The sequence below is a fragment of the Cyrtonyx montezumae genome, unplaced genomic scaffold (genome assembly GCF_038088225.1).
Source record: "Cyrtonyx montezumae isolate F1298 unplaced genomic scaffold, pur_monq_1.0 scaffold_16, whole genome shotgun sequence".
NCBI lineage: Eukaryota > Metazoa > Chordata > Aves > Galliformes > Odontophoridae > Cyrtonyx > Cyrtonyx montezumae.
The window spans coordinates 15,312,899-15,336,607 of NW_027071892.1; the positions used below are offsets into that span (position 1 = coordinate 15,312,899).

Below are 23,709 nucleotides of genomic sequence, written 5' to 3' on the forward strand. Positions count from 1 at the left end.
TATTACTAGTGTATTTGCATGTGAAGGGGAACAGAGCTGTGGTCAGTGATAAGTTTCTAGATGCCACTGTGGTGAAAGAAAACTGTTTCATTCTTTTCCATTTTAAATATGTTTTGTACATTATTGGAATATGTATCTATAAAGCATATTGCAAGGGTATTTGCATTTAATGTTTCCATAATTGTGTCTATATATGTTAACTTCAGTTCCTAGCCTTTTCAGTTTATACAGTATCTATTTCCTATACAGTATCTATTTCCTAGCCATTAAATGGATCAGTAAGTTAGCTTGTAGAATGTTAGACTGAAATTGAACCCCTGTTTAGGGAAATACCATGCATTCTGTATCAGACCAGTGTTTGTAGGCTGGGACACAACATAGGGTTCTTTACCATATATATTATCTTTTCTAGTTTCTTCCTTAGTCAACCATTCTTAAGAAAATGTTATTTTTCCCAGGGAGAATGACAAAATATAAATATCCATTGAAAGTGCCAGACTTTAATAATCAATTACACTTAAAAATACATTAAATTCCAAGGGCAGAGAGAGTCCATTCAGTTTGTTCTTTGTAGTACAAATTTTGTATACATTTTTCACTTTCTAAAAGGAATTAAAGGTGGTATATTGGTAGCAATATATTGTACTTGTTAACAGGTAAGTGCTTTCACCTAAACAAAGAGGTATGTGTTTTAGAACTCATTCACTATAAATGTATATATTTTTCTAGAATTTCAGTAACTATTGCAATTACATGTTTTGTGTTTTACTTATTTACTTTGGATTTTACTTGAATACTCTGTATTTTGTATGATGTCACAAGAAATAACACTAATCTATTACTGAGTCTTAGAATGCAAAATAACTGGTTTAATCTTTTTCTATTCCCTTTTCGTTTCAGCTTCTCTTTCACCAGACACCTTTTGTGGAACACTGTTAGTAACACAGGCAGGCTCCGATGAGCAGTGATGAGTGAACTAGGTGCTATGATTGAAATTGAGAGTCTGTGGTCTTATTACAGTAACCCAATTGCACTCACGGTCACTGTTATCCTCAGTGGCATCACTGCAGTAAAGATATAGAAGCTGAGCATGTTCCTAAGCGTGTTCATCTTTCCTCGGGTTTGGTATTGGTGCTTACTGGTGGCTGCATACTATTAAGCAAATGTTAGAAAAGCCTCCTGAGAGCACGTGCAGGAAAGCCTATGCTTGTAGTTCTTGTGCTTGAGTGTTAGAAGGTGGAAAGATGTGTACCAAGTTCTTTGCTCTCACCAGGTGAATTACACCACATATTGCACCTTTACAAACCAGTTTCATCCCTATACTTGCACTTCCTACTTGCTGCCTTCTTGTTAGCCTGAAGCTGTGTTCTGACAGCTCCTTCAAAGCCAGTTGTGTACTCTGTGACTGTGAGACGCACGTTTTATACTTGTCTTGTGAATATCCTATTTCCTGCAGGCTGCCTAATCGTGCATGCAGGGCTCTCTGGAAGGGCACATCCACCTCCCACTGTCCTCCTTCAAAGTGCCTCCCTTCTGGGGAGAGGTGTCCACACGTTTGGATAACCAAGGCAAAAAATGATGTCAGGTCACACTAGGTGCTGCCCAGCTAGGAGTACCCACAGCAGTGACTCATACTCACCTGTCCCACAAAACGGCAGAAATCAGCAAGGGATGCCTCAACTCCAAGATGCGGCAGCTGCCACGGGCTATGTTCTCCAACGCCTGCCCCAGCTATTCTGTCAATAGGTGAAGCGATGCTCGAGGGACCTAGCAACGGAAGGGCCTTGGGGTGAGGGGCAGAGGACGGAAGCCCTATCCCGGCAAACGCGGGGTAGCGCCGCGCTGAGCTGCTCCATACCCGGGGAGAAGGGCTCGGCTCCTGAGGGCGGCGGCGGGGCGCGGAGCGGGTAGATCAGCGGGGGGCGTGGCCCAGAGAGCACAGGTGCGGCCGGAGGGGGCGCGGCCGCGGCCTCCCCCTCAGGTGCGGGCGGCCCGAGGCGGCGGCGGTGCTGTCGTTCCCCCGCCATGGCGGCCCCCGGCGGGCTGGGCCGCTGCGTGGTTGCCTTCTGGCTGGCACTGGCCTTCGACGCGCTGGGTTTGGCGGTGCTGCTGGCCGGGGTGTTCGCTGACGTGTTCTTCGCTGACCTACTAATCTACGCGGGCGGCATCGGCATCTTCCTCAGCCTCATCTGGTGGGTGTTCTGGTACGCGGGCAACCTGGAGGTGTCGCCGGAAGAGCTGCGCGACGATGTGGGACTGGCACCGCCCAAGGGCCGCGGGGACAGCGTGCTGCGGGGTCTAGTACACGGCTTCAGCCTCCGCCTCTCTTCGGTTCTCGGTACCGCGTCCCGTTCCCGCCGCGCCGCCGACCTGGAGCTGCACCGCGGCCCGCCTCGCCATCCCGCCGGCGGTAGCAGGTGAGTTGAGGGGGGCTGCGGCCGCCGGGAGGCCGCGCCGGGGCGTGCTCTGCTGGGTGTGGCCGCGGCCGGACGGAGAGCCGCGCGCGGAAACTGAGGTGGGGAGAAAGTCACTCATTTGTGTCTGGGAACGCAGGAGACCCTCTTATCTCACGTTCAACTTAAAACATAAAAAGTAATAGAAAAAGCAACAATAACAAAAACTTGTTATGTTATTTCCCCATTTGTATGTTTAGGAAAACAAAAAACAAAACAAAAACAGCAAAAATATTTCTAACAATAATGGAAATCGAAGTGTCCTGAAATTGATTACACAGAATTGTAGTGGTTGGAAGGGACCTCTAGAGATCATTGAATCCAACCCTCACTGCGAAACCATCTCCCTACAGCAGGCTAAGATGTCTCAAAATCAAACAGACCAGTGAAAATAACATCCACAAATCTATGGGTCCCTACGAGATGCATCACAAAGTCCAGAGGGAATAAGCTGATGTAGTTGCCAAGTCACTGTCTGTGATATTTGAAAAGTTTTGACAATCAGGTGAAGTCCCTGGTGACTGGAAAAAAGGCAACATTACACCCATTTTTAAGTAGGGTAGTAAGGATGCCCCTGGGAACTACCAACCTATTAGTCTCTCCTCTGTGCTAAGAAAGATCACACAGAGCAGATCCTCATGGAATCTGTGCTAAGGCACATGGAAGGCGGAGAGGTGATACAGGAGAACCAGCATGGCTTCACCAAGGGCAAATCCTGTTAGACAAACCTAGTGGTCTTTTACGATGGTGTCACTGCATCAATGGATAAGGGAAAAACTACTGATGTCATCTAACTGGACTTCAGTAAGGCCTTTGACATGGTCCCCCACAACATCCTTCTCTACAAATTGGCAAGGTATAGATTTTATGGGTGGATTACTCAATGGATGAAGAACTGGCTGAGGATTGAGTCCAGAGAGTGGTGGTCAATGGCTCAATGTCTGAATGGAGATCAGTGATGAGTGGTGTCCTGTAGGGGTCAGTGCTGGGACTGATACTCTAATATCTGCACCAGTTATACTGACAGTGGGATTGAGTGCACCCTCAGCAAGTTTGCTGATGACACCAAGCTGTGAAGTGCAGTCTACATACCAGAGGGACAACAAGATACTGTTCAGAGGGGCCTAGACAGGCATGAGCAGTGGGCCCAGGTGAACCTCATAAGGTTCAACAAATCCAAATGCAAGATCTTGCACCTGGGTCAAGGGAACCCTCACTACTAGTACAAGCTGGAAGATGAAAGGATTGGGCATAGCCCTGCTGAAAAAGTCCTGGATGTACTAGTGGATGGGAAGTTGGACATGAGCCAGCAGTGTGTCCTCACATCCTGGAAAGCCAACCTTATCCTGAGCTGCTTGATAATAAGTGTGACCAGCAGGTTGAGGGAGGTGATCCTGTCCCTTTACTCTGTGCAGATGAGGCCCAACCTGGAGTATTGTGACCAAAGGTGGTCCTCAGTACCAGAGAAACATAGACCTGTAGAAGCATATATAGAGAAGGGACACAAATATGATCAAAGGGATGGAACACTTCTCCTATGAGGACAGACTGAAAGAGCTGGGGCTGTGCAGTTTGGAGAAGAGAATGCTGCAAGGTGACCTGTTAGTGGCCTTTCAATACATAACGGAAACAAGGGGACAGACTCTTTAGCAGGGTTTGTGGTGATAGAACAAGGGGAAATGGCTTGAAGCTTAAAGAGGGTAAATTTATGTTGGCTACAAGAAGATAGTCTTTTACAGGGAGGATGCTGAGACACTGGAACAGGTTGTGCAGAGATGGGACTGATGCTTCTGACTTTCAAGATGAGGGTGGATCAGGCCCTGGGCAATTTGATCTATCTATGGATGTCCCTGTTCATTGCAGGAGAGTTGGACTACATTACATTTAAAGGTCCCTTTCCAACTCTAAGAACTCTACAATTCTACAAAATCAAATATGTACAAGTGTGAAGAATTTGGCATATCAACCTGCAAGATCTGTCTTGGTAGAATACCAAGACTGCAGTCCTGAGCTGCTCCTGTCTGCTGCTGAACTGCTGACAGCAACTTGAAATTTGAGGTAACAAATAGCCATCAAGCACTACCTGCTAGAATGCCTGTGAGGAAGGAAGCTCCTGCTCTGCCAACAGAAAAAAAAACAACAGTGAAATGCCAGCTGGTGCGTAATTTGGAGGCAGAATTACAACAGATAGTTCAAAACTCATAAAGAATTCATAGCTGAGCTACTTGTCACTGTGAACCCTAATCATCTGAAGATATGTGCTACTATTGAGTCTGCAAAGGCAATGTCAGAATCCAGCTTCAAACATCATTGAAGAATCGTCAGTGCTTTCAAAACATTCCCGGTCTGCTCATACACATAGTGCATTTATTTAGGAAGACAAGCACGTGTAATAACTTAAAAATAGGGAGTGGAATAAAAGTCAAACTTGCTAAACTTACTATACTGGCCATTAGAAGAGCTTCCTGATCAATTAACTTGAAATTTCTCTCATAAGAAGTCTGGATGTTGAAGGGAAGTGCAATGAACTGTTGTTGCCTTAATAAGGAAGCTTGTTCTTTGTAGAACTTGATTCAAGCATTTTTTTGTCACTTGGTTCTTGTGATTACTAGTTTTATTGTTCTGTCTTGTTCAAGGTAGGTGAAATACTGTATGCAGTTTTGATTTTGTTTCTTGAAAAATATATAGTAGAAATGAATGAGAAGGGTGAGAATTCAGAAAGGTATAAAGTGAATTATATTGAAGGAATAACAAGTAGGGTTCTTGAGTCTGAAAAGAGAAGCAAAGTGTAAAATATTCAAGTCCATATATGCAGTCATAAGTACCATCAAAATGCATATGGAACAATTATTTATTACTTCTCCAATAACAAAACAGGTATCAAAGAGTTGTTGCATGTGACAGATAATAATTTACAGACTCAAAAAGCTAGAAGAAAATACAGAAATGACATGAAGATATTATGTTCATCTGGAGAATACCTTGGGTAGTAAGTGGAAGTTGAAATAATATCTTGAAGAGATAATGCTTGCGTGCTATGATCTTTTAACATGCTTTTAACATGCACACTTGGTCACTGCTGGAGATTAGCTGTTGATGTGGTGGTGTTTTTTGTTTTGTTTTATTTTTTCACGTGTGGGCTCCTACTGGCTGTTTAGTATGCAGAAAAGTACTTCTAAGACTGATTTCAAGTAATGGTTTAGAGTTTTATATGGCTGTTTTAAAACTACTTTGGAGTAACCTTTTCTTAATGTATTATCTTCAGGATCTGCTGAAGACAAGCCTGTTGAAGTTGTTGCCTCTAAAAGAGGTGAAACGGCTACTAATTATGGAAGGAAATATTCGTACTCCATGCAGTAGGATTCTCTTATTATGGAATAATTTCTGCAACCACAGAGGGCTGTATATAAAATGGATGTATAGACCTATATCTCTGCCAAATGCACCTATTTCAGTGTTGAACTGGATCACGTCTGTTCTTCTTTGTTTGTTTGTTTTACCATTTCAAAACTTAAATTTGATCTTCCAAGAAGTGAGAACTAAAAAGGAAACCAATCCAATTTGCAGAAAAATAACTGCAGCATGTTATACATAAGTATCTTTCATAATAACCCAGGAATGTTTGGATAAAAAGTTCTTACACAGTGGAAAGCTTTTGCACTGTTTTCCTAGGGTCTGGAAGCTAAACTTACTAAATTTTTATGATGCCAGTGCAATACTTTTATTTGTAAGGGTGCTTTTAAAATATCTGTGTAAAACAACTGATGCAAAGTTATGAATACAGAAGTTGTTTATAGTGTAAATACACAATTTTGAGTGACTCCTGTGAAGTTTAATCATTATTTAGGAATAACTTGAAATTTCAGGTTTTATAAGTACAGAAGTAAAAATAGTGATGTTGGCATTCCAATTCTTTCTCCATAGTTGCATATAATGTAATATGCGTTCTCTAAGGGGAGGCTTTTTAATCCAGTTATGATACAATAACTATTTTTCTAATGCTGAAGCATTAAAAAGAAACCAAAACTGTAGAATAACAAGCACTCTGTTGATTTACAAAATTCAACCAAACTTACATATTGATGCAATTGGAATTATAAGAAATATGTATAAAAGATTTATATTAGAGTTAATGATGTCTAAAATTCATGTGTTCCTAAACGCATGAACATACCAAAAATTTTTGTTCCTCTGTTTCTGCACTACCACAGAGTTTGAAACCACCATTGGCAAATACAGTAGACTTTGCACTTTTAATCCATTTATTTTTGTGCTGCACCTTATTGTACTGAATACTGTATTTAGTGGATTTAATGAGAGAGTTTACTCAGAATACTGTCCTTATTTCTTTGTGAACCCATTAAATAGCTTTCAACATTCTCTTGAAAATTACTGGACTAACTTCTATGTGTATTCTATTTAAATATTTTCCAAACGTTGTCAGTATTTCAATAAGCTCACGTAGACACTGGATGTGGAAATCTATAATTTATTTACTAAATGCAGATGTTAGGAATTAGAGCCGTATCCTTCTTTTAGAGGAACTGCAATGTGACATCGCTGTTTTTATTACAATGGTCTGATTAAAAAACAAACAAAATCTTCCTCTCTAAGACCTATATACCATGGTTTCAAGTCATTTTTGAGATGATTTTTCATTTATCTGTTCTGAAAAGTTACTTTTCCTGACTTCCCAGTAGCTTCAATTGTTAACTGAGTTTTGAGGTGTATAATGTCTAGTGAGTAGAGTAGCAGCTATAAATTAAGCCAAAACTTGTGTGCAGTTGTTCGCATACTAGCTCTGATGACAGTTTTCTCTAATTTAGTGGTGCAATCATAATTGTCAAAGTAAATTGAGTAGGGCTTTAAATTTACAGTAGATTGCAATGTAATGAATCTTCTATCCAGTATCAGATACTTAGTGATTGTGATGTTTAGTTATTAGAATGTCATGTGGCTGCTGACATGTCACTCAAATTATATGGGATTCAAATATTTACAATTATGAATAGTATGTACAATTTAATTTTAAATATAGGAGCTGGCGCATCAAAAAATAAAGATTATATGTTATTATAAGTACCATAATGTTATTAATGACATATCTAAACAATGAGGTAAAAAGTACTTGCTGTTGAGCAGTGCTGTTATAAGCTATGATGTGGGTTTTTTTTTGTTTTTATATTTTTAATATAAAGTAGTTACTATGTCATGGAGTCTATTGTTTGCATTCTACATAACAAAGACTAATATTAAATAGCAGCTGGCAACTCATTTGTTAGCAGTTAAACATTAACAAATATTTAGTGTTATCTTAGTTTCCTGGTGGCCTTGTCAGTTGTAGCTCAGTGCAGTACAAAGTCCGTGCAGGGAGCATTTATGTTGTTGATTACAAAGAACTTGTACATGTGTAGGAGTGCATGTAGTTGTGTGAACATAGCTTTACATCTGTAGCTAGATTCTTTCAGACCTAAAGGACAGTCTCTGTCCTCTTCAAATACAGCCAAAGTCTACTGTAGTCAGGTTTTGGCTTTGTGTTGCTTATACATGAGTCTTTTGTATCTGCGTAAGCCTCAATGCTAGCTCAAAAGCATATTTCCTTTTGTGACTGCTAAAGGATCATGTAACTCTAATTTATAACCATATAGCAGGGTTAAATGCTTGCTGTTAGGCTCTTCGGATGTGAGCTGTATACGTGGCTTGCTTTCCTTCAAATAGGAACATCTTATCCAGGGAGAAACTAAACAAAAATTACTTATAAATTTTTTAACAATCTCTGACGGGACTTCTGGGTTTTCTCGGGAGGAAAGTTGTTGAGGAGGAGCTGCTTGTTACAGAGGATCAGCGGGTGCTACAACTGGAGAAGGACTGAGACAAGTCATTTCCATGTTGCAGCTGGTCTGAGTGAGCTTGGGAACTGTCAGCTGAATTGATTAAAGTTGTGAGCACGCTGACTACACAGGAAAGTATGTTTCAATTTGTACTTTTCCAAGTTGCTCTGTGAAAGTTTTTGAACGTTCATGTTTTTAGTTCCTTCTGAATTACGTGTTATATCCATAAATATATTAGGTTGGAGTGCATCGAGGAACGGGACTGCTGCATCCACGCATGCAGTGCTCATTGCACTGAAACAGGAATGTCGATGGGGTGTTTTGTTGAGCGCGTTTGGAGAACGATGGAGAAGATGAGAAGATTCCGAAAGCTCTAACTGTCTCTCTTTTCTGGCAGGTGCCCACTTGTTTCCCAGGGTCAAATTCTGTTTTTTTCAGACGGCATTCAGCCTTACTTCAGTGTGACTCCAGTTTTAGGACCACAAGGTTCAGTTGCGGGGTTTTTTTTGTGTTTGTTTTGGGGTTTTTTTTGTGTTCGTTTTCTCCCTCTCGGCAAACTGACTGCTCCAGTGCGACGTTGTGGTCAAATCTGGAACTTCGCTTTCTGAGGAAGCTCTACACTGTAACAGCGACCGTGCCTCAGTAAGGAGCGCTGCGCCCGACTCGGTCCTCCCGCGCCTCTCCTCTCTATGGTGCGAGGGGAGGAGCGGTCGCCGCTTCCGGCGGGGCGCGGGCCCTTTTCTGCCGGGTGCGGCATGTGGCGGCGTGGCGCGGAGGGACGCTTGGGCCGCTAGCGGAGCGTGCCGCCACCGCCCGCGAGACGAGGCGCGGCGCGGCGCGGCGCGAGGGCTGGAGGGGCTGAGGTGGCTTCGGTTTTCGTCACGCGCGGGGCCGTGGTCATGCTGGCAGGGGACGAATTCATTAGCTCCCCGCCCAAGAAGACAGTGCGATTCGGTGGTACGCTGACGGACATCCTGCTGAAGTACGAGCGGGTGAGTGCTCGCAACAGGGCTGAGGCCCTGCGGATGAGCGATGTGTCTCAGTGAGAGCTCGTTCTGACCGACCTCTGCTGCGCCGAGGGCTCTGGGCTGGTACGGGTGGTTCTGCTGTGCGAGTGGAAACTTCCCCGTGAGTCAGCCCGGGCTCGTGTGGAGCGGCTGGGTGGCGAGTGTCTGCGGAGGGGGCGGCTCTACCTCGGGAATGGGTTCTGCTGCCGCTGCCTCTCGGACTTTGCTACTCGCATTCTTTGCGTTGTGGTTAAATGCTCTTAGGTTGTTGAGATATATCCACCACGCTTCATTAATGTTTTGTTGTCGTTTGTTTGTATATGTGTGGATTTTTGTTTTTTTTTTCTAGAAGAATAACAAGCATTTATTTTTCTTCCTTGTACCAGGGTGAAACTACTGACTTTGAGCTGTTAAAGCATCAGCTGTCAGATCCTGACATAAGGGTAAGTTGCTAACATGGGGGCTGATAGTTTAACACTCATCTGCTGGAGTGTCACCATGCAAGTCGTTCTGGTGCTTAAAAGCAAATTCTTTGCTTTAAACATTGGATAACATCTAATCACTTTTTGCTTCATAGAAACTGTCAGAATTAATGGAAAGTAGCAACTGTCTGTGAACAGATACGTATCTTGTATGCAGAATCCTGATAAATGGTGTCTCATGCATACTGACTTTGCTTTAGAATGAGACTGGTAAATTGTTCCTTCCAGATATCACCTGTCTTTACAGATTCCTTATTGTAGGTAAAACCACAGCTGCTGACTGTCAGAGCCTTTATGTTGTGAGTTACTGCCTCCTTCAGCACTCACTAAGAACTTATTTAATTAAGAATTAAGATTCATATGTGTTTAGCAGTTAGAAGAGTAGTTTCAAGGCTGTTCCTTACAGCTGTAGGTGCCTACTGTGTTTTTGTACTTTTTTTTTTTTTTTGCTTTTTTCCCCCTTTTTTTTTTGTCTTTTAATTAAACCACACAGTTGTGAGGAGAGTGCTACAGCATCATCCTTTTCTTTCTAAATAGAGTGTTCTGTAAAATACATCTTTTTTAGCAGGTCTTTTGGGGAGTACGAGCAGAATCAGGGTAAAAATTTCTCTGTGGAATTGGTACTGCTTCCATATGTTTCCTAATTCAATACTTGAATGTCCCTTTGCTTAAACTAAGAACAAAAATAGAAGGAAAGTAGGATTCTAAGTACCACAGATATATACTATGTGAATGAGGTTTACATATCTTGCTCAGTTTGTTGCTCAAACTTCCCATGGAGGCTTTTGGTTGTCAAGTGTGCATTCTCGTTTTCAAGAATTTTCATTGGTGAGGGTGCAAGCTTTCCAAGAAATTCCTTTTATGTTTACATGAAAATAATTTCAATTTTACAGTCTTAGTCTTTGACTTGTGATTTCATGAGCTTTCTCTTCTAAAAAAAACATGGGTTTGGTCATATTATTTATTAAAATAGTTGTTTTGGTTTTTTTTTCCTGCTTATATTAAGGATGCTCAGATCATTAACTGGCTGCATGAATTTCGATCTGCTGTCACATATCTGACCAAGGACTTTGAGCAACTGGTCAGCATTTTGCTGGTAAATACCTATTTATTTTATGAGGAGGTTAAGAGTTTAGCACTCAAAACATCTGTTTGACACCTTGGTCTTTACTTAATTTCAGAAGCTGCCTTGGCTGAGAAGAAGCCAAGAGGTAGTGGAAGAATATCTAGGTTTTCTTGGCAATCTGGTGTCAGCACAAACTGTTCATCTTAGGCCATGCCTGAGCATGATTGTATCCCAGTTTGTTCCTCGTAAGTTACTTTTCTCTTAATATTCTTGCTTGTTTATCAAGATGACTCTTTTCTAGATAAATTCTGTGTAATGCATCACAATCTAATTCTTTGTTTGTTTTCTATTGGCTACTTTAATTTGAATGACTGAATTGCAATACAGACCATTTTCTGTACCTAGACTTCAGGAGATCTGTTCTAATGGGTGATTAGACTCTAGTGGAGCCTGTTTATTGAAGAAGTTTAGGAAGGGAAAGAACTGTGCGATGTTACTATCAAAAACCAGAAGCTCTAATGATGATCATGTTGGATGTTCTTAAGAACAATCTGGTTATCTGAGTGAAACAGAATTTTTGACTGTTATTTCAGAAAGTCTTGTGGATAATTTTGATGTTTTAGTCACACTGAAGACTTGTCTGGCATGCTTTGATTTAGCATTGGAATTGGTTACCTCTTAAATTTGTACAGCATTTCAGTAATGATATCATTTTTGGTAGCTCGAATAACCATCAGAGAAGATGATGTGGACATTTCAGATTCTGATGATGATGAAGAAAGTGAGTATAGAAGTAAACATGGCTTATGTATGTTTTTGTAATACATTGAGTAAAGAAGTTTGCAATCCATGTTGCTCTGTTTTTGCAAAATTACTTTTCTGGAGTTAATATGAAACTTTAGGAAGTAGTGCATCCTTAAATTACCAAGTATGGAATTTTCTTATGCTTGAATCAATGGTGCTGTGATCCAGTCCATGTTACTTGTGAAATACTGGTATTTACTGGTGCAGTATTTTTAAGAATAAGGCTGAATGTTCAGGGAAACATTCTTAGTCCTAGATTATTTCAGAGGCAAAAGGAAGTGAGAGTTGTCTGTTTTCATTTTATTTACCTCAGAAAAACTAGCTAGTTTGGAAAATTCTTGAGGTTTTCTGTTGTTGTCTGCTTGTGGTAAACTCAAATACAATTGATATAGATAATGAAAATGATGTGTTTATTGATTAGACTAATAGATAACTAAATGTCTTTTAAGAATTCAGTGACTTTGTTTCTTGAATGCTGTAATAAATTTCACTTCAGCTTTTGATGACCCATCTGCTCTTCTAGTGTTAGCTTGTGATGCTGTTAGGGTTTAAAGGAAAAAAAAATCACAGAATCATATAATGGTTTAGGTTGCCAGGGACCTTTAAGATCAGTCAATTCCAACCCCCCTACTATAGGCAGGGACACCTCCCTCCAGACCAGGTTGCTCAAAGTCCTACCCAGCCTGGCATTTAATGCTTCCAGGGAGGGGTCATCTACAGCCTTGCTGCTCAACCTGTTCCAGTGTCTCAGAACCCTCTTGGTAAAGAATTTCTTCCTGATATCTAGTCTAAATCTACGTCTTCCAGTTTAAAACCCCTTCCCATTTCCCAAAGGCAACTCACCGCATTATTGTTAGAGAAGCCTAATTGTTTGTTGTCTTTTTTTTTTACCCTTGCAAAAAATAAGGCATATATATATATATGTATATGTAATTTTACCTAGTTTCTTACTTTATTTTAACATATTTTCTAATTTTCTGTATTTTGAGATAAATTTTGGGTTTTCAAGATAGGTGTTTGGTGTAAATAGTGTGGCAACAATAACTGGCTTTGGCAGTGGTGGCAAACAGGTTTTGTTGGGATAACTTGAATTTTACTTGGAATTAATTTTAACAATTACTTTAGTAGTAGGGCAGTTCAACTTAAAAACAAAAACAGCATAAAAAAATCCCACAGGAAATGCAGTCTCCTTGGGGATCTTTAAAATGTTTAATAAGACATTAACTGTTTCAATTGATTCCTGAGTTATTATCCATTTGGTAGGAGAAAACTAATACCTTTTTCTTTCTCTAGACCTTTCTGAAAATTTTGATACATGTCATAGAGCATTGCAGACTGTTGCAAAATACGTTCCTTCGTAAGTATTTAATTCCTTGATTTCATATGCCCTTTTCTTGCAGATGTAAAACTTGGATATAAGGCCCATAAACAGGTCTATTCTTTTTTTCCTCCTTATTGGAAATACAGTATTTAATTTGTATGACTTTTCCTAGCGTTCAGTAACTTGTAGGATGTTTTATCCAATTGTGAAATGTCAATAGTCAGCAGGATTCTCAGCAGCTGATAATAAGAAGCAAGGAGAGTCATGCTTACAGCAGCATGGTTGAAGTAGCTTTTATCAAATACAGTAAAAGTTTACTGCTCATTATCTGTGCTGTAAATAAAAAGACTTTATATAATTAATTACCTTAAAATAAGATAGCTGTGAAATAAGAGTAAACTGATTCCAGTTTGTTTTTACAGTGCTGGCTTGCTCTCATGATAATAACCTGTACTCTTTCCCCCCTCCTTAATGCAGAACACTACAGTTTCTTATGCCAATACTTGTGGAAAAATTTCCTTTTATTAATAAATCAGAAAGAACTCTGGTAAGAATTGTGAATATTACGTTTATTTGTTCATTCACTTTTTAATATAGGAGAACACTCTATGGCATGACAACTGATTTGGTGGTATTTTATGTGCATTTTTGAATGTGTTGTTTAAAAGTCTTGTAATTCTTTACCTATGGAAACACATATGTCCATGTGTGCCTGTTTAATAAAAGGTTCAAACATACATAAGTTCCTTGTGCATATGCATTATGCCACTCTTTAATGAGATAACTGCATGTCTTTTTCCTCATGATTGTTTTCTTAGTCAATGCACATGATGGACTTCTTTGATGATGAATCTGAGAGTTGTATAGTAAGAAGACTGTAGGATACCTGTCTCATTTATTGTAAAAATTGGAAAGTATTCTTCAGAAGAACAGGGAATTTGATAAGCAGTCAGAAGGCATGGGGAGATATAGATGAAATCTAGTATGGTAGGGTATTGAGTTGCTTTATTACATCTCTGGTATAATGCTCTTTTGTGGTGGAAGGCAGGTTGGAAATGAAATTCAACAGGTTACTGCTCTTGTATGGTCTTTATATTCTGTCTTTCCAACTGTTTCGTTGTCATTTGCTTGCTCTACCTGCTAAGGTCAATTTGAGCTGTTTTGAGCCTAACAAGAACTACTTCTTCCCAGTTCCCCCTCTTCTCCTCCCACCTTTGTAACCAAAGTTTGAATACCTTTTTAGAGCTTTTTCTTTTTTTTTTTTTCTTAAATCCAAATAGCTTTGGAATTGAGGTGAATATCACTCAAAGGATGTTAAGGAGCTTTATTTATTTTTTTAAGAAGTTCAGTGAGAAGCATAATGTGAATAAATTAACTGCCTTTTCAGGGCAGGATTAAAATGGAGCATAATTGATATACGGCCAAAGCATTGTTGAGTATTCTAAGTTTATAGATTTTCATTAAGTAAGCTAGTACTGTTGATTGTATGCTATACATACTCACAAAGAGGCTGTGGTAGACTTAAATGTGGCTCTTCACCTGCATGTATGCATTAGCTTGACAGTTTCACGCTATAAAATTGCATTTTTGTCATATGTGTACGTGTGGAGGTGCAGGTTCACTTACAGAACTTGTCTGTTAATCTGTAACTCTAAAGACCTGTGGAACTTAGAATTGTCTGTTTATTATAGTAACCAAAAATAAAGATCTGTTAGTCTTCCTTCTAACAGTGCTTATTGACCTGATTCTACAAGTATTGAGTAATATTCTTGTTGTTTTTTTCATTTTCTTGGTAAAGTTTAGACAAAAAAATCGTAATGGAATATGATAAATTTGAAAATATTTATACTTGTTCTATCTGAAGATAATTGGAAAAACTAGTTTTAACCTGTATCTGTCTCTTTAATTGGGAAGTCAGGAAATGTATTTTGTAAAAATTATTGACAGAATGAGACTTTTGGTTAACATTCTTATAGATATCTCTTAACTTTTTGTTACAGGAATGTTATGTTCATAACTTACTACGAGTCACGGTGTACCTTCCAACACTAAGGCTTCAGATTCTGGAACTCATTGTTGAAAAGCTATTAAAGTTGGATGTAAGTTTGTCCTGTATCATCTCTCAAGGAAGAATGATGTTAAAATACTCTTCAGCATTAACCTTAATGGAAATCATGTTCAGTAGTACTCATGATCATCAGTATAGGGCTATTATGATTTAACTTGGCAGACAGCTAAGCACTGCACAGCAGTTTGCTCACACCCCGTGACCTCCTTTTGGGATGGAGGAGAGAATCAGGGGGAAAAAAAAACAAACAACTCTTCGGGACTTCAAACAACCTGGTCTAGTGGGAAGTGTCCCTGCCTATAGCAAGGGGCTTGGAACTGGATGTTCTTAGAGGTCCTTTCCAACCCAGACCATTCTATGATTCTAAACAGGAATGTTTCCTATTGCTGTCATGGCCTTATAAAACTTAATTTCTTGTTTGTAGGTTAGTACTCCCCAGCAAGATATTGAAGATGCTGAAGAAGCTGCTAATAACTCTGACAGCGAGGAAAAATCTACAGAGGAGGGACTTTTTGACATGGTTAGTTGTTTTGTTCACTGAGTTTAGTAGAATTTTCACCTTTGAGGTGCTCAGAAACTTAAGTGTAATAATATGTTATATGTTGCTGCTCTGTAAATAGGAAAAATGAAACAGATCTTCAAGCCTGAGTAGTTGACAAATGATTAATGTATTCTCCAAGTGCCGAGTTTATCCAGAATAGTAGATTAGTTTCCTTACGAAAAAACACAAGCAGCCATATATAAAGCTTATTAAAGAATTCATGGTAATTGACTTAGTTTACAAAAATTTCTTAGACAGAGTTGTATAATTAGATACCAGTGTGAACACAGAGGTTCAGTTCTGTTTTTATCAATGTAATTGTCATTAAATTATCATTTATGACATAGTGTATTTGAAGGGTGTGTAACTGTTAACTTATCTACCAGGAGGAAGATGAAGAAAGAAAGAAAAACAAAGTTGTCTCTACCAGTAGTGAGAGAATGGCCCATCCACTTGCAGAGCGACTGGATATTTTGATGACCATCCTGTTTGCTTATATTAAAGATGTTTGCCATGTGGATGGTAAGAACACAGGAACAATATAATTGTTTTGCTAGCAAACAAGAAAAGCAAAGGAATTCTTGCTTTCTGCTGCTGCAGTATAGAGCCTTCATCATTTAGTTTTAAAGAGTTCTGCTGTTAACACATTCCTGGCTTTGACCACTGTTTATTGACTGAAGGTGCAAAAGTTCGTTTATGACATCAACAGCCTGATCTTCAGTTGGAGACATTTTGATTGTATAAATGTGGCACTGTACCTGAAATGTAACCTATCAGGATGTGAGAGTAAAGAAGAGATTTCTTTTTACATTGTGCTACTAAACTTCTTAAGGGATTAGAAATACTTTCTAATTAACCATAGTATTGTATTGTTTGCTCTGCTGTACTGTTTTAAGTATTAGAATTATGGATTATTTTAACATAATAAACTCAAGAAGTAGGTTAGAAGAACCAGCCTCTTTGCTTTGTTGGAATTGGTAAAGGACTTGTATTAAAGGAAAAACCTGAATTTTTGTAATTTTTTTTTTAATATATGAGAAATACAAATCATATGTTGGCATTTATTAATGGCTGAATGTTAGAATTACTTAAAACAGAATATTTAGAAAACTGCTTTATCACACTAGTGAGGCAGTTTTATTTCTTATTTTTTTCTTTTGCCTCTTTTGAAGTAGCACATTATTGCAAATTTTGCACATCTGTTGGTATTGTGCATGCTTACATTCACAGATATTATCCATATAAACCAATGTAAAAAGAAATAGAATTGACGTTCTAGAAGGTCTCACTACAGACATTTTATTTTTGTTACCAGGTAAGCTTACAAGTTAGCTTGACAGTGGTGGTGTTTCTTTCTTTGGTTTTATTTTTTATTTTTTAACATATTTCTTGCTGATTCAGAAAAATAGAAATGCCAGTTTCGCAACATGAGGGCAGTAAAAACCTGATATGACTTATTTTTGTTTTGTTGTGTAGGCAAGCTTGATATCAACAAGACAAAGGATTTGTATCGGGATCTCGTTTCTGTTTTTGACAAGCTCATTTTACCGACCCATGCTTCTTGTCACGTACAGTATTTCATATTTCACATCTGTAGCTTAAAATTGGTGAGTAGGAACTGTTCTTAAAATGAAGTGTCTTCTGAGTCCTTACTCCGGCTTTTCTACAGAGATTAGTTGTTTTTTTTCCTGTGGTTCTACTATTACTGTACGTTTTTTTTTCTGGAGGTCATACATCAGGATTTATTAGAATCTTTGCTCTCCTTTCTGTTATTCCTTTTTTCAAGCCTCCTATTATATTTTCAGCATTCCCCATCCTGTTAATAAATGGCAACAGCTCAAAACCAGCCCATTGTGATGGAACTTAGTACTAGAAGTCTTTTACAGAAGTCAGTTGGACTTCTAAACCTGAGGGATAGAGCTTTAGCAAATTTGTTCAGCATCTGAAAACTATCTTGAAGATTCTGACTATGTTAGCTCTTCAATTTGGAATTTCTATTTCCTGTTCAAACCCTGCATTTTCCCATCTCTTAGGCAAAATGCAGTTCTTTCTCTTTACTGTTTTGAAATAAAAACATCCATACTTTTTGCATACAATTAGCTAACGATACAGTTAACCTTGTCCTTGACCTCTGACAGTGGATAGCAGATGTATTGGAAAGAATATTTGAATATAGCAAGGATACTATTGTGATTTGCCAGAATAGCCTCTTAGCCTCTAACAATAGTTCAGTAACTTCCTGAATGAAAGTGACAATCCTTTGTGGGAACAGTCCATGATGGACAAATTCAAGGGGAAGATATCTGATTGCTTTTTTAATTTTTTTTTAGTGTTATAGATTTTTGGTGTTACGAACTTCCTGTGCCAGCAAGTTCCAGAATATAACTGTTTATGATGTAGAACCATTTCTTGTATTTCCCCAAGTTCAGCTTCCTGATATTTTCATTGGATAATGCCTATCTCTTCTGCTCCAAGGATGGTTAACAGTTGCTACCTGTTAACCTTAATTTTTTTTGAAGATATCTATGATTTGGCTGTGGAAGTTGTTTGTAGTGAATATTAAGAATCTTATTACTGCCATTACTATAACAACTCAGATTTCTGTTTCTCTTTCTTTAAGGGGTTGGCTGAGGCATTTTTAGATCATCTTTGGAAAAAACTGCAAGATCCAAATAATCCTTCAGTGATCAGGCAAACTGCTGGGAGTTACATTGGCAGCTTCTTGGCAAGAGCTAAATTTATTCCAGTTGTGTAAGTTGTTTTGATATAAGAGCATGGGTAGGTTATGTTGACTGTGGGCTGAGTTGAACATGTTGAAAATATTTCAGCAAATGGATGAAAGACTTTATATTTTGTATTTATACATTCTGTATTTTTATGCAGTTAAAGGTGTGGGCTCCGTGACTTTGATGATGAACTTTTGATACTGGAATTACTTGTTGGACGTTGCTCATAGCCCAGAATTTATAGTGTTTGTTGCACGTGCCCATGCAATGTGCATTCTTGGATTAATTTCTTCTGGCATCTTCTACTTTCACTGGGATTTTTGGTACTGATAGATTGATTTGTTTCCTGCTGATAAAAAGGAGAAAGCTTTTAACAGAATCTACTTTTTCTAGTGATTATTTCCTTAATTACTGTTTTGTAACTGAGATCTCTGAATGCTCGCTTAATATCTTTTCTGTGCCATATTAGAATCTATTTTTACACATTATTTTTCTCTATTATAGCACAGTGAAAGCATGCCTTGATCTGCTGGTTAATTGGATGCATAAATACATTGATAATCAGGATACAGGGGCTAATGCCTATTGTGATGTTGCTCTCCATGGGCCATTTTATTCTGCATGTCAGGCAGCATTCTATACACTTATTTTCCGTCATAAGCAGCTCTTGGATGGAAACTTAAGGAAAGGTGAGTGTAATAGATTTAAAAGGTGTTGGGGTTCATTTGCAAGATTTACTGCTGGTTTGTTTTGTAATGGTTAATTCAGTCAAGTATTTGACTGACTTACATTGTACTCTAAATGAAGTAAGATAGCTTACTCACCTGAGTCATCAACCTAAATAATCTTCTTTTCTTCAGTGTTGAAAGCAGTGCAGATAACTCTAACTTAGGTTTCTGTCCCCTGTTGCTGAACATGTTTGAACTCCTATGTGTCAAACTAGTGTGGGTTTCAGTTGGTAACAGTCCATAGTGTCTACGTGTTCTTGTCAGTTCCCACATAAGTAGTGTCTTTGGAAGGGTCTCTCAACTGTGGCAATCTGCCATAAATTGGAATAGCTTTTCTACTCAACAAGCTGTGGGCTGGATCTGTACTGTAAGAGAGAGACCTAGGATTTGCTTCTGTGTTCTTGTGCATGGTGTTAAGTCTGGAAATTCTTAAAAATTCAGTTAAGCTTATATGATGTATAGCCTTTATATAGTAAGATTATTTGTTAATTGTTCTTATTTTGAAGGTCTGTCATATCTGCAGAGTTTAAATTTCGAGCGCATTGTCATGTGTCAACTAAACCCTCTGAAGATATGTATACCCTCTGTTGTTAACTTGTTTGCTGCCATTACAAGGTACCTTTTTGTTCACTTTCATCTAGAGAACAGTTTATGGATGTGTGCATATAATAACAGCACAGTTATTTAGAACTTGAGATATATAACACAAAGCATGGATAGCTATCCAAGAGAACACATAGAATTTTGCCCGTGTTCTAGGTGGGATAAGTTTGTTTCTGTTTCATTTTCAGTTAAATCTTACAGTACCATAAAACTGTTTCACTGCTTAAGTATTGGTGCCAGTATGGTTCTAATTGGAATAAAACTTGCAGGAGTGCAGAGGAAGAGAGTAGACTCCAAAGTACATCCCCTGGTGACTATCTTGGAAACACCTAATATCAGTTCCAAAATGTAAGGTAGAAATGACGTTAGTTAAAAATAACTTTTGTATTTGAATGCCTTCTGAAACATTTGCAGTCTTTGTCCTAGAAATGCTTATCTTTCCTTCATTATCTTTTTAAGGAAATATCAGCTGGTGTTCTGCTACACAATTATTGAGAGAAACAATCGGCAGCTTATACCAGTTGTTCGGAGTGGCGCTGGGGGTGACCTGGTGCAGATGTGCACTAACCCGCTTGACAGTTTCTTCCCCTTTGATCCCTACGTGCTCAAAAGGTATAGTTTAAAAACAAACAGCTCATTTTTTTTTGTCTTCTAGCAAATAATGAACTGAAATTTGTAAGAAACTCAATTGATCTTTTCCCTGAGCTTTAGTACTTCTGATGTTGCATATCTTAACTTGTGATTATCTTTCAAAAATATAGAAGAAAATCTGAGAAAATAGTGTAGCTGTTAGAAACATCTAACTAGGGATTAGATGACCTAATCCTATCAGAACTCCGTAAGCAAACAATTTTAATTTATGTTTATCAGTGAAGCAGAATAATTTTTGGTGGGAGTAATTTGGGATTGTTTAGGGACAGAGTTGTTTGTGAAATCATGAAAATGGCCATCAGAATTCCAAGCAGTTTATACTGTATTGCTAAAATCAAACTCATACCATTTTTACTGAATGAAATAACTCATGCTGTCTTTTAATTTCGCTTTCAGATCGAAGAAGACCATTGATCCATTTTATCAGTTTTGGGAAGAACTGAGTGTTGAAGATCTAGAGAATCTGAAGAAGCCAATTAAAAGGGTAATCTGTTAAAAATCTAATTCAGTAGCAGCTCTGTCACCTGCTTTTATTTGCTTAGTTAGTTAGTGACTGTAAGAGTAGCAAACATGAGAAACAGTGACTGAAGTTAGGAAACCTTAGGGATTGACCCAACGGAGGAATTTGTGTGGACATGCAGAACAATCATTAGGAGCATCCACGTTGTATAGATACAGTCTTGTCACTGGGATCCATCCACATTTTAGATGGTTATTTCACGAATGTACATCTAATTCTCTTACCATCCCAACTAGTCTTGACAATTGTAGTAGATCTGAAGTTGTTCCACTGCTTCTATATAGTCTGTTTTCCTTGCAGAATGTCTACCCTTTTTCAGCTTTTTGGTCAATTGTGTATTGAACATGGGATAATACTTTAGTGTCTTTTGATTAGTAGGTGCCTTTTGTTAATGGGTAAGTTTATTGATTTTACTCTAATAAAATAGAAATAGGATATTTGATGATTACAACATTTCAAAATTTATTTTAGAAATACCCTTTTTGGTCTTAGCAGTTGTTAGTTCTGTCAGATCTTAACGGAGACCTGGAATATATTACTGTTCTCACTGATCCTTTTTAACTCATGCAGGGTACTTCTGAAGAGGAAGATGATGACTTTCTGAAAGGAGAAACCCCTCAAAATGAGGATGTGGTTGAAATTGCTCCAAATTCTTATGAGTCAAATACCCGGAGCCCAGTGAGTAGTACTGGCTCTCCTTCAGGCTGTCACATGCAATATCCACACTGACCTGAAAAAGTAGAAGTGGAAGAGGTTCAGAATTGAGTGCTATTTTTTGCTCATAAAGAGACCTTAGCTCAACTTTCTGAACTGGCAAATGCTTCATCATCAGATTTCTATAGCTATATTATGCTAAATTCATATGTTGATAGAAAAATCTAGAGAGTAAATAGGGCGATATTTTACAGATTTCACATTGAAATGTTTTTCATGGCTTATGAGGGTTTTTTTAATAGTTTTTCTTGACTTTTAAAAACTTCTGTTTACTGATGTTTCTCTGTGAGGTTTTATATTTTGTATGAAATTCTTATCTTTCTTCCTAGTGATTTCTGTGAGACCAGAAATCCATTGCCAGTATTTGAACTGTTATCTGCTGATTTTTTTTTAATTGGTTTCAAATAATGATGTGATCTCACGATAGGGAAGCTACTCTGACAGTGATTCTGCTGCACACATCTCTAAGCTTTTCCTGTCTGGAGAACAGCGCTTAATAAAGGCCTTAGATAGCGGTGAGCATATTCTGATGGTAAATGTTACTGCTGCTTAAATATGTGGATGACACACATCTTTTACAGCTGTGAAAGTTCAGATATTTGAAGTGGTGATTGTTGGAAGTGTTGAAAATGAGTAGCTGAAAGTACAATTTGTAGATAATTTGATGTGCTTGAGAAGTACTCTGAAAAGGTATTTATTTTCAGGATTTGAAGTTTATATGTGAATGCTGAAAATATAAAAAACAGACCAACCCCACATCCCTTGTAAAAAGGAATTGATGATGTCTCTGCTATTACTGTATTGTCTCTGTGTCAGAGAAGAGTTTCTCTGTGTAGGTTTTTGCTTTTTTTTTATGGTTATATTCTCTTTTTTGACTCTAAACAGTGGAAAAAATGTTATTTGTGTAATGTTTAGTTGAAAATTTAATGCATGCGGGACTCAATTCATCTGCTCTTTTTAAAAGTCTGAACTTGTAGGCTTTCAAGACAATGCATTTATTCAGACCCAATAAAGATTGATGCAAATAGTGCCAATTCTACGCTTTTGTTTAACTAAGGATCTCTCTAGTCTAGTTTCTCCAAAGCAGGGATGTTAGTTCTGACAGATTGAAAAATAGTTTTAGCAATGATGCTGCAAAATTTGTTAGTGGGATCTGTTAATCACTATATAAATTAAAACTTAGCTTTTGTTTTTTAATTTTAGTTGTCTTTACTGTCATTCCTATGTACTGAACAGTAATGCTCACCTGAAATAGTTGTCTCTCTCCTGGCACAGAAGTACCCTTCTCACAACCATGGCAAGGAAAATGCTCTCTGGAAGCTGCCTGTTTCTGCTGTGTCACTTTTATGTCTTCAGCAGCACAATCAGTTATTTACTAAATGAGGCTCTGTAAAACTTAATTGAAGTGTGATATCAGGTATGTGATGCAGGCACTCTGATGTCACATTGAAACTGGGGGATGGGGTGGGGAGGGGAAGGAAGTGGAGAAGATAGGTGACACAAATGGTAACATTAAAAATGTACAGACATTAAACTCTGTACTGAGGGGTCGAGTCAAGTTTAGTACGCTAAAGGGAATTGTTTAAAAAGATAAAATCAGGCAGGAGCTCCTCAGTGTTTCTATGACTCTTCTATTATAGATCTGTTAGGCTTAGTATAGCTGTAACCAGCAGTGCTAGGAGGTGCTTGCATTTTGCTGCATGGACTGTTCTGTAAGTACTGCTGGTACTGAGAGTAGTGCTGCTTCAGAGGTGGAAGTTTTGCTTCACCTGGTGAGGTCCCCTGTGAAATATAAAGCATCTCTGGAGGAAGTATCTTCTGTAACTTTGTGAAAATGGGAGTGGAAAGGTAGAGCATGTTGTTTATTCTCCTGAGTCTCCTTTGAGTATTAACCTCCTTTGCTTGGGCTGCCCTCTCCTGCTTGGGATCTGTTTTGGGTGAAGGCTTGATAGAGTTTGGGGGGTGGTTTATTTGTAAACTGGGGACTTGATAGTGAGCATTTCCAAAACATGTTTGTTACAGTTTCAAATAATTACGCAGGGGAAGGAGGAGGTTAGGGAGCTTTACGAGGCGTACAATTGCGAGCGCTCGCAGTGTGTGCACAGCGCCCGCTTTCCCGCCGCTCCGCCCCCAGCGGCTCCCGCCGCGGTTTCCCACCTCCCCGCGCGGCGGCGCCCGACTTGGCCCAGCGCAG

At 38.7% G+C, this 23,709-nt stretch overlaps 2 protein-coding genes across 3 annotated transcripts; both read left to right on the plus strand.

The window, feature by feature from the left end:
- The first annotated feature begins 1,925 nt into the window (after window positions 1-1,925).
- Window positions 1,926-7,516, plus strand: LOC136046486 (transmembrane protein 238-like). The gene is made up of 2 exons (XM_065733076.1): window positions 1,926-2,417; window positions 5,719-7,516. The coding sequence occupies exons 1-2, from the start codon at window positions 2,026-2,028 to the stop codon at window positions 5,726-5,728; spliced, it is 402 nt and encodes a 133-aa protein (XP_065589148.1). The 5' UTR covers window positions 1,926-2,025; the 3' UTR covers window positions 5,729-7,516.
- A 1,614-nt stretch (window positions 7,517-9,130) lies between these two features.
- RRN3 (RRN3 homolog, RNA polymerase I transcription factor) lies at window positions 9,131-22,544 on the plus strand. 2 transcript variants are annotated; one of them, XM_065732982.1, is made up of 17 exons: window positions 9,131-9,276; window positions 9,678-9,734; window positions 10,780-10,869; window positions 10,955-11,084; window positions 11,561-11,620; window positions 12,937-13,000; window positions 13,442-13,511; window positions 14,965-15,063; window positions 15,457-15,552; window positions 15,960-16,095; window positions 17,050-17,180; window positions 18,194-18,324; window positions 18,804-18,988; window positions 19,534-19,642; window positions 20,090-20,242; window positions 20,678-20,765; window positions 21,372-22,544. In XM_065732982.1, the coding sequence occupies exons 1-17, from the start codon at window positions 9,184-9,186 to the stop codon at window positions 21,528-21,530; spliced, it is 1,851 nt and encodes a 616-aa protein (XP_065589054.1). In that variant the 5' UTR covers window positions 9,131-9,183; the 3' UTR covers window positions 21,531-22,544. The 2 variants fall into 2 exon arrangements, with proteins under 2 accessions (XP_065589054.1, XP_065589056.1); XM_065732984.1 differs by lacking the exons at window positions 20,678-20,765; window positions 21,372-22,544 and adding an exon at window positions 19,900-19,983 and having other exon boundaries at window positions 20,090-20,173.
- Window positions 22,545-23,709: the final 1,165 nt, after the last annotated feature.

What these genes read in the sequence shown, in the direction of transcription:
- LOC136046486 (XM_065733076.1), top strand. Translation starts at nt 2,026, where the DNA reads ATGGCGGCCCCCGGCGGGCTGGGCCGCTGCGTGGTTGCCTTCTGGCTG.
- RRN3 (XM_065732982.1), top strand. Translation starts at nt 9,184, where the DNA reads ATGCTGGCAGGGGACGAATTCATTAGCTCCCCGCCCAAGAAGACAGTG. An exon ending in TTCTGATGATGATGAAGAAA is followed by an intron (nt 11,621 to 12,936) that starts GTGAGTATAGAA and finishes TTCTTTCTCTAG; the next exon opens with ACCTTTCTGAAAATTTTGAT. An exon ending in ACATCTGTAGCTTAAAATTG is followed by an intron (nt 17,181 to 18,193) that starts GTGAGTAGGAAC and finishes TCTTTCTTTAAG; the next exon opens with GGGTTGGCTGAGGCATTTTT.